We start from the raw sequence: 13,708 nt of genomic DNA on the forward strand, positions 1-13,708 counted from the left end.
TGGTTTAACAAGAAAAAAATCATCTCACACAATTTGAGTATTTATTACAAGCATGTGAATTATCTGCTGCTTTAACAAGTGTTATATTTTATACCTTTAATCTAGTATGCTGTCAGATGTGTAGCTGTGCCAGCAAGCTGAAGCAGTGAGATCTAAGCATTAATCACACATTGCACCTGCATTTATGGATATAAATCATCATTGAAAGATGTAGTACATCCTCTCTTGAGTTTCTTTCCCTCAGGTGTACCTCGAAAGAATTCTAGGTAAGATGAGAACACGTACTTATTCATGACTTTGACCCTCCCAAAGATGTCCAGCTCCGTTCGCTCGTCATGGGTGACAGCATTCATCATCTGCTTTGATTTGATGTACAAAGAATTTTCCTTTGCAACAACTTGATCTAACCAATTCCGGCTCTCCTGTGGTGCCATTTCATAGTTGTCAACAGTGCAGCCATAAAATCCTCGTCTCAGTTGTTCAGGCCAGGGTTTGTCAGTCACCATGGGGTGGTCATCTTCAACAAACGCTGAGCACAGGGAGCTATCAGTCCCCCGAGAGCGGCCTACTTCACAGCCTATCACACTCATGAGGAAAAGTGAGAAGATTCTGAAGTTACGCACAGATGCTGAGAACACTGCTGTCATGAAGTAATGACCCCATCTCTCACAGTTGTAGCTACACTGCTGGAATTGGAAAGTCTGGCGACAAAAGTCGTTGAATTTGGATGCTTTGAGACCCTGTCTCAGGTCCTGCAGGGAGGACATGTTGTTCTGGTTCATGAAATTAAGCTGGAAACGTTCAATTTCAGCTTGATTGTCAGTGCTCATGAATTTGCCCACCAGACTTATACTAAGATTTTTCCTGTGTACCCTATAAATGCAATCATTGAGAACGTAGTAAGGGTCTGAGGCAAATTCCTCTCTGGCATTATATCGAATTTCCACAAGTACATCCTGAATGTTGGTGATATGCTTTAAAAAAATGCTCTCTCCTGCCCCTGGCTCTGTAAGCCAAATAGCTTTCAGGTGTCTTTGATCACGTTCTGGGATATAATCAGGAGCACGCCTCCTTTCATTCTCCTCAAAGAACAAGCTCCAAGTGAGCCCCTCCAGGCAGTCAATAGAAGGGTATTTTTTGCGCAGCTCCATTGGAACAAACATTTGAGGGTGGCTTGGCCACTCTAATGTCTGAAGGTACAAAACATTTCCTTTATAATCAGGAAACACTGGCCCTGCACAGCCAAGTTCCACTGTAGTCAGCAGGTCACCTCTTTGGTCCAGTTCAGCAATGACTCTTCTGCTGTGGTCATGGGACCTCCAGACTTTGTCAGTTTTGGTCATTATCTCTCCATCAGAGCTGACAGACAGGAAGGCGTTGTGTAGGTGCAGCTTTGTTTCCACACGGAGAGACCGGAGAGTTTGCAGCATCTGCAGCATAAAATGTGGGTCATTTCCAAGGTTGCAGCCGATGAGGCTGACGGTGCCAAGTTGGCTGAGGATGCTTTCCGTTTTTAAAGTTGACACAAATCTGGCAAGTTCCTCTGGCCCATAACCTGCCAGCTGGGCTGTTCCATTGGTACCCTCACTGCCATGGCCAACCAGTATGATATCATGATTTCCAGTAGAAAAGAAATGGCTTCCCCTGAGAATATGCAGCGCCCCCTTCTGGTACTTCAACAGAGTAGATACAGTAGGATGCCTCTCATACAGGTAAATTGCTGACTTTATCACTGCAGCGTCCTCTTCCATAATAACTATAGTCTGGTGGCTGTATTTAGTTTCACCTGCCCAAAGGGTCATATGTTGTAGGTTAGACATAATTTCTGTCTCGAGTGTGTGATTATGGCTGAATCTAAACCTGTCTGAATGAGTCAGATAAACTGGGAAGGCCTCTTTAATGAGACAACTATCTCCAACACAAGCATGTACTCTCTGATTTACAGAGGACAGAGCATGAAAAGCAGGATTCCAGCTATCAGTGATTCTCTGCCTCTGTGTCTGTATCAGAGGTTCTGTAAACCATAAATCTACACTGGTAGCATCTTCAGGATCAGAGTGTAGTGGGAGGAGGTCAAATCTTGGTGGAGTCATCTGAAGATATAACCTGGAAATAGATAAGTGATGGGTGAATAATTAGCCAATGGATCACATACTCACACTGACTGAATAAAGCAGGGTTTCACTCAAGTCAATTAGAAGTCATTGTAATGTGTTCTTTAATAAGCACACTGTTCCAGTTTGATTGAGCTGATTTTTCATTTGTCATTTGGAGTCAAAAGTGTTGATGAGACAGTTTGTACACTTTGTTGTAGAGTCCTGTGCTTTGTATGCAGTTGACTTAGCTTGATTTGTATACAATATATTGAATGTACAGTAGAATGAATTGTATGTAGTATGTACAGTGTGAAAAGGAACCACTTACAGGTTAGGGTCCCATCCTGGCTTCTCCCTGATAAAGTATCTGGGAAAATAAAGTAAAGTATATTTTTACAAAATAAAGTATACTACTATATACTTGTACAATACATTTTACTCTGTGGCCTGACTACAGCAAAAAGCTACTAGATATAAGCCAGAAATCCCCAAATGTACTAAATTTGAAGCAATGGTACTCATTATATTATAATAATCTCTCTGTACTGTCTGTTTCTCAATCATGTGGTTCCACAAGGCAAACCATAGTGGTTTTCACTAGTGCCCTTGACAAAGTATGGTGTTTGCTATAGGAGAAGTGTAATGCAAGTAATGTTTATATATAAAAATTAGGATTGGTGTCAAATTTGCCCAACAGTCCGAAACTTCTTGTCAGGGCTGAATTTCTCCACCTGGATATTTCCTTGTGTCCCACCGTCACATTGCTTGGAAACCTCTCTGCATTACAAATTTCCACCTCAAACCATTCCTACTAATCTCAATAACCACAGCCAAGAAGACTATATTACAAAACTGGACAGACAGAACAAAATTATGTACAAAACACTAAAAACTTAATTACAGATCATTCATATTTGGAGAAATTCACAGCATCATTTAAATATAATATGCAATCCTTTGAGGAAACCTGGCCTCCCATTCCTATAGTACATGCAGGTCTGATCCCTTGTACAGTACATACACCACACCCACACAGTCCTGCAGGTTAGCACGATGTGCTGCGTCATTGTGTTTGGTCTTGACAAGTCTTGTCTCAATATGTTCCTTTTCATCCATTTGTAGTGTTAACAACATCAAATTATATGTTTATAGTTCGATCATAATTAGAATTGTAAATTGTACAGTAAGTGTAAATATATTGTTATTTCTAAGAATCCTCATGTCCCACATGTTACCAAAAGTTTTATGTTGCTTTGATACTTAAAGAAAGAATGAACTCAGTTGTGTTCATATTGTAGGTTGGCCTTTCTAGCTGTTAAAAGTTGTCATCAATCACACATTTATTATGTAAAAAACTATTTTACAGTATCAGGCCAAAAAAAATGCAAATCTTTACAGTCAAACAAAAACTTGAATTTCTATAAAAGTTACACCTGAGCCAATCAACTCTTGGTTGGATGACAGCCAGGTGTTTCCCATCATGCCAGGTCTGAAGTACAGAACCCTTCCTTTATTGAATCAGATGGCGCATCTATTACAAAACTCCTCGAAATTTCCAACTATATTAATGATTTCTTTATTAATAAGGCCAACAGTCTAAGACAAAGTATGAATAACTCTAATGATGAACTATCTGTAGAGCTAATTAAAGAATCTATCTAAAAAGAAAGATTGCAGATTTAAATTCGAACAAGTACAACTGTAGGATGTAAAAAAAAACAACTTCTAATCTCAGTAAAAAGCAATAAACAGTCTGGACTGGATAACACTGACAGAGAATTGTAACTGATTGCTGAACTGCTGTGTCACATTTTTAACCTCAGCCTGAAGGAAAGTGTTTTCCCTCAAGCATTGAAAGTTGTCAAAATCATTCCAATATCTAGGAACAGCAGGAGTACCTTCAGTGGGATGACCCTATTACTGTAGTATATTTAGTAAACTTATTGAAAGACAAGTCTTCTCTCAAATTTTAAACGATTTCCTGACTGATCACTCAATCAGACACGTTATAAAATCATTTTATCTCATCTTGACTATTGCTCAGTAGTTTGGTCAAGTGCAACTAAAAAAGATTTGCACAAGCTTCAGCTTGTTCAGAACATGTCTGCACATCTAGCTCTTCGCTGTTCATCCAGGGTGAGTGTTAAGGGCATGAAGCTCTCTCCTGGCTAAAAGTTGAGGACAGATTTCTTAGATCAATGTTAGACATGGTCATACTACCAGACATTTAACACAAGGTCATGTAGTAGTTCCTGCACCTAGAACCTGTGCTATGCAGAGAATGGTTCTCTACAGAGCTACCTCTTATTGGAATATGCTACCATGTTCCCTAAAAAAATAGAAAGAAGATGAAAATAGAAAATAGGGCACTACCAGTCTATGGCCATGCTAGGAGCACTCTTACCTGTGCTTAGGCACAATGGTGCTTAAGCACCACTAATGACAATGCTAACATTCTAAATGTTTAGCAGTTAATGGTCCATGCTCACCATCTTATCATTCAGTTTTCCAAAGTATGGGACAAGTGGAAATTTTGACCTGATGAGGGCGCCAAATGAAAAATCACCAAAGTTGTTATAATTCATCCTGTTGATGACATGAATGTCTGAACCAAATTTCACAGCAACCCATCCAATAGTTGTTGAGATATGTGAGTCTGGGCTGACGGACTGACATTACCTCAACATGTGTTCAAAGAAGCAAGTTTATCTTGATGAGACTTTATCATTTGAGCCGGCTAACATCATATTAGTCTAAAGCAGTTAAGCAACACACAAAGAACGGCAGTAGTGGAAAGTAACTAAGTACATTTACTCAAGTACTGTAATTAGGTACAATTTTAAGGTACCTGTACTTTCCATGTGATGCTACTTTATACTTCCACTCCACTACATTTCAGAGGGAAATATTGTACTTTCTACTCCACTACATTTATTTGACAGCTTTAGTTACTTTTCAGATGCAGACTTGACACAATGGATAATATAAAAAGCTTTTAAAATACAACACATTGTTATAGATGAAACCAGTGGTTTCCACCTTTTTGGCTTTTGACGTGTTACAAAAAGTAGTGTGTAGTCGGGGTCACATTTAAGATGTCTATGAGTTGTTAACAGCTCCACCAAATAGTGATTTTTCCCTCTAAACTTCTCACATGCTTTCATTTCAATAAATGTTCAAATGATCCAATATTTCAGCAAAAATCAAAGATTAGAGAAAAAGTCCAAAAACTGAAAACAGATTTGTGTATCAGAACTTTGTTTTTTCTTCTTTCCTCTCCCATTAATCATCTCACAACCCCTCAGATTTATCTGCTGACCCTTTAGAGGGGCCCGACCCCTAGGTTGGGAACCACTGGACTAAACTAACTAACTTTATATAAAGTAGTGTAAACTAGCTCCACCTCCAGCAGCTACAACAGTAACATGCTGCTCTAACACTGATGCTTCACTATTAATAATCTAATGATGTCATATATAATAATATATCAGTCAGAGGGACCAAACCACTACTTTTACTGCAATACTTTGACTACATCAAGCTCATAATACTTATGTAGAATTTTTCATACAGGACTTGCTCAAAACAGCTTTATTGTCCACATTTGTTGCGCAAAAGTAGAAATTCAGCTTGCATGACAATCAGCATCAATATCACATCGTTTACATCATATGTTACAACAGTAAAGTAAAAATCATTGTATTGGGACTTTTATTTAAGTTAAGGATCTGAATTCTTCTTCCACCACTGAAGAACAGGACTCGGCACCTGATATGACTCTTCAAAGCAAAATGTCCCTTTAACTCTGATGGTTCTTTATTCTCTCTGAGTTAAATTAGTACTGACAGTATTGTAGTGTAGTGTAGTGACAGTATCAAAAGAAATACTGCTGTTTACAGCAGTTACCCATCAGTGATCATCTGAATAGTTACATCAGATCTATCACATTAAAACAGCAGTCAGTTGCATCACCTGGTGTCTCACCTGTTTCCTATGTTAGAGCCAGATGGAGTCCACGGAACACTCCCATCTGTAATGACAAACACTGCAGATAAAAGCTAAAGTCTGAAGCTCAGCCACTGGTTATCAGGCAGTTAGTGTAAAATGCTGAACAATGAGTCAAAACAGCCCATTTTACTTGCTATGTCTACAGCTCAGGATTTTCTAACACTGAATATGGATATATTAACATTTTAAAAGTGAATCATTTATTTTAACGCTTTTAATAGGTAATAGGTGCTGAATAGGTACAGCAGTTTGAAGAGGTTAAGTAGTTATAAATATTATCAATTAAATAAAGTACAGCGTCATTATTTTTCACTTGCAACATTTTTGCTGTCAGTTGTCTTTCTTTCCTGAAAGGCTTCACCAAAACGCCACATGTAAGGAGAAACATTATTTTAGTCTTCTTAAAAAGCTAAATAATCTTACCAGAATTCATTCCCGCAGCCAAAGACAGCTGAATGATAATAACGCAAAATCCCCAGGGCTTCAACATGGCTTTGAGGTTCCCTGCAGAGCAGCTCAAGTGAAGATCACTGTGAATTCAGCAGGCAGAGCAGCTTCAGGGCATATCTCAATCCACATTTGGTTAGATAAGAATGAAAATGAAAAAATAACATTCATGACAGCCCAGTTCATTAGTTAAACATTACAACCTACCAGCCATGAACATTTTGTCACTTTGTCTGACTGCTCCACATTAGGTTTACTTAATTGTTTTAAAATGCAGATTAACATGTTTTCTTTCTGTTTTGTGTGTGAATTTTTATCATTCATGGTTTGACTGAATATGTAGTTTACAGAGAGATATTCACACATCCCAGTGTTTTAACTGCAGGTGTGTAAAATGACAAAATAACATATGCAACACTGCTTCTAATTGTAGAACTGTCAGGAAGTAGCATGAGATGGACCCAAATGCAGGACACAGGAGGCAGCACATACTGAAGTATCACTCCTTAATCCAAATAAAGCAGGCAAAGCACAACAAAACAGAACAAGACAGAGCAAACAGAACAGAGCAGAGGTTCCAACAACCACTAAACTGAAAACCAGGACTTACATACAAGCTAAACTAGTGAAACAACAAGTGGCAAGACACAAGGGCAGGCTGGGAGCTGATAGGCTGGGGAAGACACAGGGAGCAGGGCAGGGCTCAGAGACTAATGCAGGGCGTGGGTGTGGAGGGAAGTGTGGAGAAGAGAGCAGACTGAGGACATAGGAGGAAAAACTCATGGCAAACAAAACCAAAAACACAATCCCCTTAAATATCCAATAAACCCATCTAAGAATATACATGAATAAACTAAAATACACAAGTACACTATAACCTGCAAATGCTTATTACTATTTTATAATGATGCAAATCCTCTTACATGGCACACAGAGGCTATAAATGCAAATTATTCCTATCTACAGAAACAAATGTGTTGAGGCTGAGTTAAAGAGAGTGCAGCCATTGAACAAACACCTCTCAGTCTCTGGATAAGAGCGTCTATTAAACGCCCTAAATTTAAATACTGAAGACATGTGGAATGAACTGCCTGATGTATAAATTGCAGCATCCTTGTCGTCTAACTATAGTGTGTCAAACTCCTCAGTTTCACAACTGGTGTGAAAGCGAAGTTCAATATCAATTTCAAGGGCTTACTATCACTCAGTCCAGTTCAACAAACAGGGAAAAGGTCCAAGGGCTTCTAGTGGACTGGTGGAGGGACATAGAGCCAGACTGGGACAGAACCATGACAAGAACAGCATACACTGAATAAAGTTATTATAAGGTCCATTTGTACAATCAAATGCAATTCAATATACAGTATGTTAAAGATGGATGATACTGGCCTGAAATGGACATGGAATTGAATAAAGACCTCTGAACATAATAAGCTTCATAAAGGTAGGATCTGTTGCAGGATTGTTTGATTGCATTAGTCTGCACGTTTAATTAATAAACTAAATGACCCTAGCCAAGATTTCCTGTGTGTTAATTCACTTGTGGTAATTAGGAATGTGTTTAGGAATATGCACCACATAAGCATAGCATCAACCAAAATAAATTTTTGACAAATGGCCCCTCTACAAGACAAGACCTCAAGGTATAAATGCAGGGGCTGCCTCAGCTCCTTATCATAATACCTTATGGTATATAGTGTGTGTTCAGTCTTCTACTTTTTGGTGTGAGGTTTGAATAAAACAGAGTGTAGAGTGCATACATCCAAAAAACTATTACACAAACTGAAGACATAAGAGACAAAAGATCCATACACTGCACTGATAGCACAAAATAAATTAACAAAGCAACATTTCAATCTAACAGAGATCTTTGTCAGGTATTCTCAAATAAACTAGTAGTTGTGAGTGTTTTTTGGGGGGAGGGGGTGAAAGTAGAGTACCTCCTCAGGTATGCAGGTGTAACTGTTTTCTGTTGATTGGTGATCACATAATGTGCCCTTTATAAAGAGACCTCACTGCTGCCACACATGCTCTGAGGAAGGCTTTATGTTGAAACACATCAGCAGATTTGTCAGCCTATTGGTTGTGAATAAATTAATCTAAAAGACCAACACATGAGGTGATTCTATTTGCCATTTGTTTTGTTTTTTCAACTATGGAGACTTTATTCTGGAAAATACTGTGAAATACACATCACAAAGCAGGACTGGATTTTTATCCCCTATATGAGGGTATCAGTTTTCTCATGCCCTGTAATGATTGGTTGTTGAATTGAAATGCTCCAGACATGTTTAAAGACTTAAGGCATCTGTGCAACAACAACGATTGTGTAAGTTGCATGTCATATTGTGCAAGACACCTAAAATCAAATATTGGTTACAATCGATGCCAAACTGTATGATCGTTCTGAAGTTGTCAGATTGTGAGCTGGTGAGAGATACATGCTCTGGATGCACTGGGACGCACCTTCAGTGATGTGCCCGTAGCTGTGCCTGTGATTGCCAGTAGAGTGAGCACTTTGCACAAGAAACATGCCGCAAAGCCTCGACAGCCCACTTTTACTAGTTCACAACGGGCTGTCAATCCTTGAGCAGAACACTACTCCACCAGCTCTTGGTACTTGGTCTGCTTTCTCTCATTGGCCTCCTCCTTCGCTCTTCCCATGGCATGGTGAGTTCAATCATGAGATGTTGTTTGGTGGTTTCTGAGAGCAGGATCATATCTGAATGCAGTGTTTGCGGATGTTATGTGCTCTGGGATTGACTCTGAGCTGTCAGTCAGAGGGGGTGTGAAGGAGACCAGTTCCTGTTCCTGGCTGTGAGTGGACTTTCTTACCAGCTATAATGAAGGAGATGGTTTTCTCCCTAAAGGTTATTCAAAATCTTCACTTATGAATTGTCACACCGGCCAGTGTATTCTGAGTCATTTCATGTGGTATTCTGATTGGTTGGTTTGTAGATGTGGGTTGTATCAGCAGTCACATTGTGAGAATGCGGTCTTAAATTTCTGAGAATTTTGCTTCAGGCTGTCTTTGGCCACCAAAGCTCCAAATAGGCCATTGGTGGAGTATTCTCACAGTTCAATCAAGGACCACTGTTTTGGATTGGCAACCAAAGATTTCACGATTGTCAACTTTCGTCTCAGACAACCTAAAATTGCACAGTATAAAGGGGCCTCTATAAAAACAATCTGCATTGACTAATCATTTGTGTGCGTATGTTTTTTCCCTTGTTGAAATTTTAAAAGTTTAACCGCTAGAGGCAGGATTTCTCATTGTAAAGTCCATTCTCAGTGTATGTGCACTGGAGGCTTAAAGTTGCCACATCACACTCGTGTATATTGCATACTGGATCACGATTGGCTCCAAACTAGTTGTGATGTCACAAATCATGCTCATAGGTACACATGTTATATGTTATTATTTAAGATTAGCAGAGAAACTTTCCTCCTTCAGCAAATGAAGGTGAAAACAAAGTCTGCTCAAGCATCACAGTCAAGTAATAAAAAGCAAAACACATTTTTGAGTGCAGGGTGACTTTAAATGAAATTAATTAAAAAAGGACCTATTAGTTGAGCTCATAGGACTTGGTTTTACAATCCTGTATTGTAATTGGCAATCATTTCTGGGATGGGGGTTGTGGTAAACGCCTCACTGGGGTCATCAGGTGGCAACACTCTTTCCTTAGTGTTTCATTGATATACCCACGCAGCAACAGAACTTCAAGAGGATCAGCTGGGTTTCTTCTGTCAATGATTCAGTCCTCTTTTTGCAGACTGTAAATCATAACCAGCAGTGGGGGTAGGGGTTGCAGCTTCACTGGAGTCATCAGGAGGGCCTTCCTTGGTGTTTCATTGATGGGCCCACGACACCTCAAGAGGGCTCAACGGTGACACCTGGTATCCCAGGTGCCCCCTCCTCCTGCTGGCTGATGGTCATCTTGCTGCCTAGTTCTTGTCCTTTCTTTTCAGCCAGAGACAGTTGCTGCTTCACTTGGCAGCCTCAGCCAGTGACTTGATAGCCTGTCGGAGGACTCCCATCCTTTTCAGCAGCCTGGTGGTTGACATGTCTACAAAACCCCTGCAGCCAACCTCCACAGGGAGCACCTGTGTTCTCCCTTTGTTCTTCAGTTGCTAGATCGGAGTGCTTCAGCTTTTTGTGTTTGTATGCTTTACCAACTGCATCCTCCCATGGTACAGTCAGTTCTATGATGAACAGGACCATTTGAAGGGCTGACCACAGGATCAGATTCGGCCTGAGACTGGTTGTAATGATCTCCGGTGGAAAGGGGAGCTTCTGGTCTGGACTTACCTGGAAATAGTGTCTTGTCTTTGTTAGCAAGGCCCTTGATGGTTTCTTCCCTCAGTTGTTTACTCTGGTCTGAGTCCTTAAGGCTTGCATTGTACCACCGCCCTAAGCTCTTGACTGGCATCTCTGATACTGTTGGTATGGGAGTTCTGTCAATGTGGAAACTCTGGTCTTTGAACTTTCCTTTTATAATGGAGATGGTCCTGGACTTTCTGGGTTTAAACTTAATCCATGCCCATGTTATGTTGGAATGAAGTTTTTCCAGGAGTCACTTTTTACAATGGTTGTTGTCAGAGTGGTCATGTCATCCATATAGGCATGGATGGGAGGTAGTTGTTGTCCGGACGGCAAGCGTCCTCCTTGTTCTCTAGTGAATGGAGACATTTACATTTTACATTTATTCATTCACTTGTGTTGAAAGCAATGTACAAATGAGGTACAATCCAAGCCAGAGCAGATCCAGTTGAAGCCTTTGAGAATATGTGTCTCAGTACTCCATCTGACACAAGTACCATCAGGCTTCCAGGTGCATGAAGTAACATATAAGTGCTGTGCAAATTACTTTTGACCCTCTGAAAAGCAGTAAGATAGGACAGCACAGATGATAATTTGTTGTTCTGCTTCTCCATTGAGTTGATGTGTTTCATGAAATCAATCACTTCACATGTATTCTATTCCATCCATTTACCTGAAGCAGTGGTTTAGAGCATCCCTGATACTTCCGCCAGGTATAAAATGGCCACTATGCGAGACAATGGCGAACTTGAGCACCACCATGTTTTTGCCTCTTTCTTTGAAGCACTGTAAGTAGTATTCAGGTACAGATCCTGCAGTAAGTATATCTGGTCTGAGCTGAGCTGATTTAAGTTATTCTGATCAAACATCTTGAACTCTTCAACTTTGACCTGGACCAATTTGATAAATCTAACCTACAAACACAAACACAAACACACACACACACATTTATCTAGCAGTTGTTGCAAAAACATTGAACTGCCTCTTAAATGCTTGTGGTCTCACACCTCTATGTGAAGATCATGACTTTTCAGTTACTAGACATGAAGACTGACCAGTAACCCTTGCTTTAAACTTCATTAGAATACCTGCTGCCTTCAGAGCTTCTTAACATCACCTTCTGAAACCTGTTGGTGATGTCATGCATGCTGCCATGTTCTTCTAGTGCCAGCAGCTTCACGTTTGACGCTGGGAGGCGTACAGGCTGTTACCACATGGCTGTTTCCAGGTCACTGCTAATCCTCTCCAATCTTCTTTTCTCCTCATTAGCCATCTTACCAACTCCTTTCTCTGCTGCGCTCATGATGAAGCCCGCCTACGACTAATTCTGTCTAATTTTACACGCCATAGTTTGAACCAAGGTTTGGTACTGGAATTACTGCTGTATTCTAATCTGTTATGGTGTGACATGACAGGCAACACAGACATTTTGACAGAGGGATTCTGAGATGAAGCTGGATAAAGAATAAATTGATGGATGGAGAATAAAAGAAGAGCCAAGAATGAACCATCTCAACAAGCAAAATCAAGTTATTGCACATGTCAATATGGGTTTGACCAATTTTGCAACAATAGCTGGTTTGTATATGGAGGAGTCTGAGCAGATGAGATAACCTGGTGAAGGCAGACTGTGGAGCCAAACATCAAAGGATTCTTCAGCTGCATATCAAGACGGAAATCAAGGAAAACATCAAGATACCCAACAGGTGATTACACACTGTAGACTAAAGCTGGTTTGAACCTTGTCAACTACCATTTTCCTTTTAAAACAGATTCCTTGCTCTCTTGTGATCTATGGGTTTGTGTCTACACAACACATACAGTATATTACATAATTATACATTATATATATATACCTTTTGTTTCTAGGACATAATTTATCTTGACCAGATCAGATTGTTTGGGGCTTAGGGGTGTGGGGTGAGCCATTAGCAGGAGCGCCTTTGATTAGGCCAATTCACTGTGTAGTTAGAGATGTTAGGAAAATACATTGAGGCAGAGATGTAATAGGTCGCTCTGGTTCAAAAACCTGTGTCTGGGTCATAAAAAATAGACTTTGACTGTGGCTTTATTCTAACTAACAGTCAGACTTCAGATTGACATCTAAATTCATTTGTTGCACAAAGCTGTTTTCAATCTTAGTAGGACTAATTTACCATGAACTCTGGGTAAATTAAGACTTTTCCAACTAAAAAAAGTGGCTCACCAAGAAATTGCATTTAACTCCTCAGCTCTATTATCTCCAGCAGGAAATGCTGCTCTCTGAAAGTACTCAACAGTTATAAGGACATTTTGCTGTTTCTGGTAACAATACCAAACTTCCAGTAGCATAATATCTCAGTGCAGTGCAGACCTGTTGAGCTCAGTTGAGCTCAGTACTTCTGCTAACTTGTCAGTCAGGCTCTAAGGACAGTTTTCTTGGGCAAATGAAAACAACCGATGATGTCCTCACTGCTGTACAGTATATTTCTCTCTAAAAACGTTCCCTTCTTATTGCTTGCCCCACAGTTTGTTATGAAATTATGAGCCATGTTTTGCTCTTTTTTGTTGATTCCACCGTTCAGCAAGTGTCATTGAGTGTCATAGCTTTGAGTTTGCCTGGGGGTACTGTGGATAACTTTTTAGGATGAAATTAAATTAATCTAAGGGCAAAATTAAGACTTCCCTAACACTACAGACCAGTCTGTAGACTACAGTCTGAAGCTACCCCCCAACTAATGCATCGTCTGCATACACTAACAATTTGAAAAAAGTTTGGATTCATTCATATAGCAACAGCTAACAGCTCAGTGAAAAGAGTGAATACAATTGGGGTAAGGGGGCGTCCCCTCCTTGT

General features: G+C 40.0%; 1 protein-coding gene across 3 annotated transcripts in view; it reads right to left on the reverse strand.

Annotated features, from left to right (window-relative positions):
- Positions 1–13,708, reverse strand: part of LOC121912822 — a 16,391-nt gene continuing 2,683 nt past the window's right edge. For 2 of the 3 annotated variants that reach the window (XM_042435280.1, XM_042435279.1), the window contains exons 3-6: positions 6,528–6,634; positions 6,081–6,141; positions 2,425–2,463; positions 1–2,106 (exon numbers count right to left, since the gene is read on the reverse strand). In XM_042435280.1, coding sequence (XP_042291214.1) covers positions 183–2,106; positions 2,425–2,463; positions 6,081–6,141; positions 6,528–6,594 — 2,091 coding nt within the window. In that variant the 5' untranslated portion in view covers positions 6,595–6,634 and the 3' untranslated portion in view covers positions 1–182. The remainder of the gene's footprint in view (positions 2,107–2,424; positions 2,464–6,080; positions 6,142–6,527; positions 6,635–13,708) is intronic. The other variant, XM_042435281.1, reaches the window with a different exon arrangement.

This window comes from Thunnus maccoyii, chromosome 15 (genome assembly GCF_910596095.1).
Source record: "Thunnus maccoyii chromosome 15, fThuMac1.1, whole genome shotgun sequence".
Classification (NCBI taxonomy): Eukaryota; Metazoa; Chordata; class Actinopteri; order Scombriformes; family Scombridae; genus Thunnus; species Thunnus maccoyii.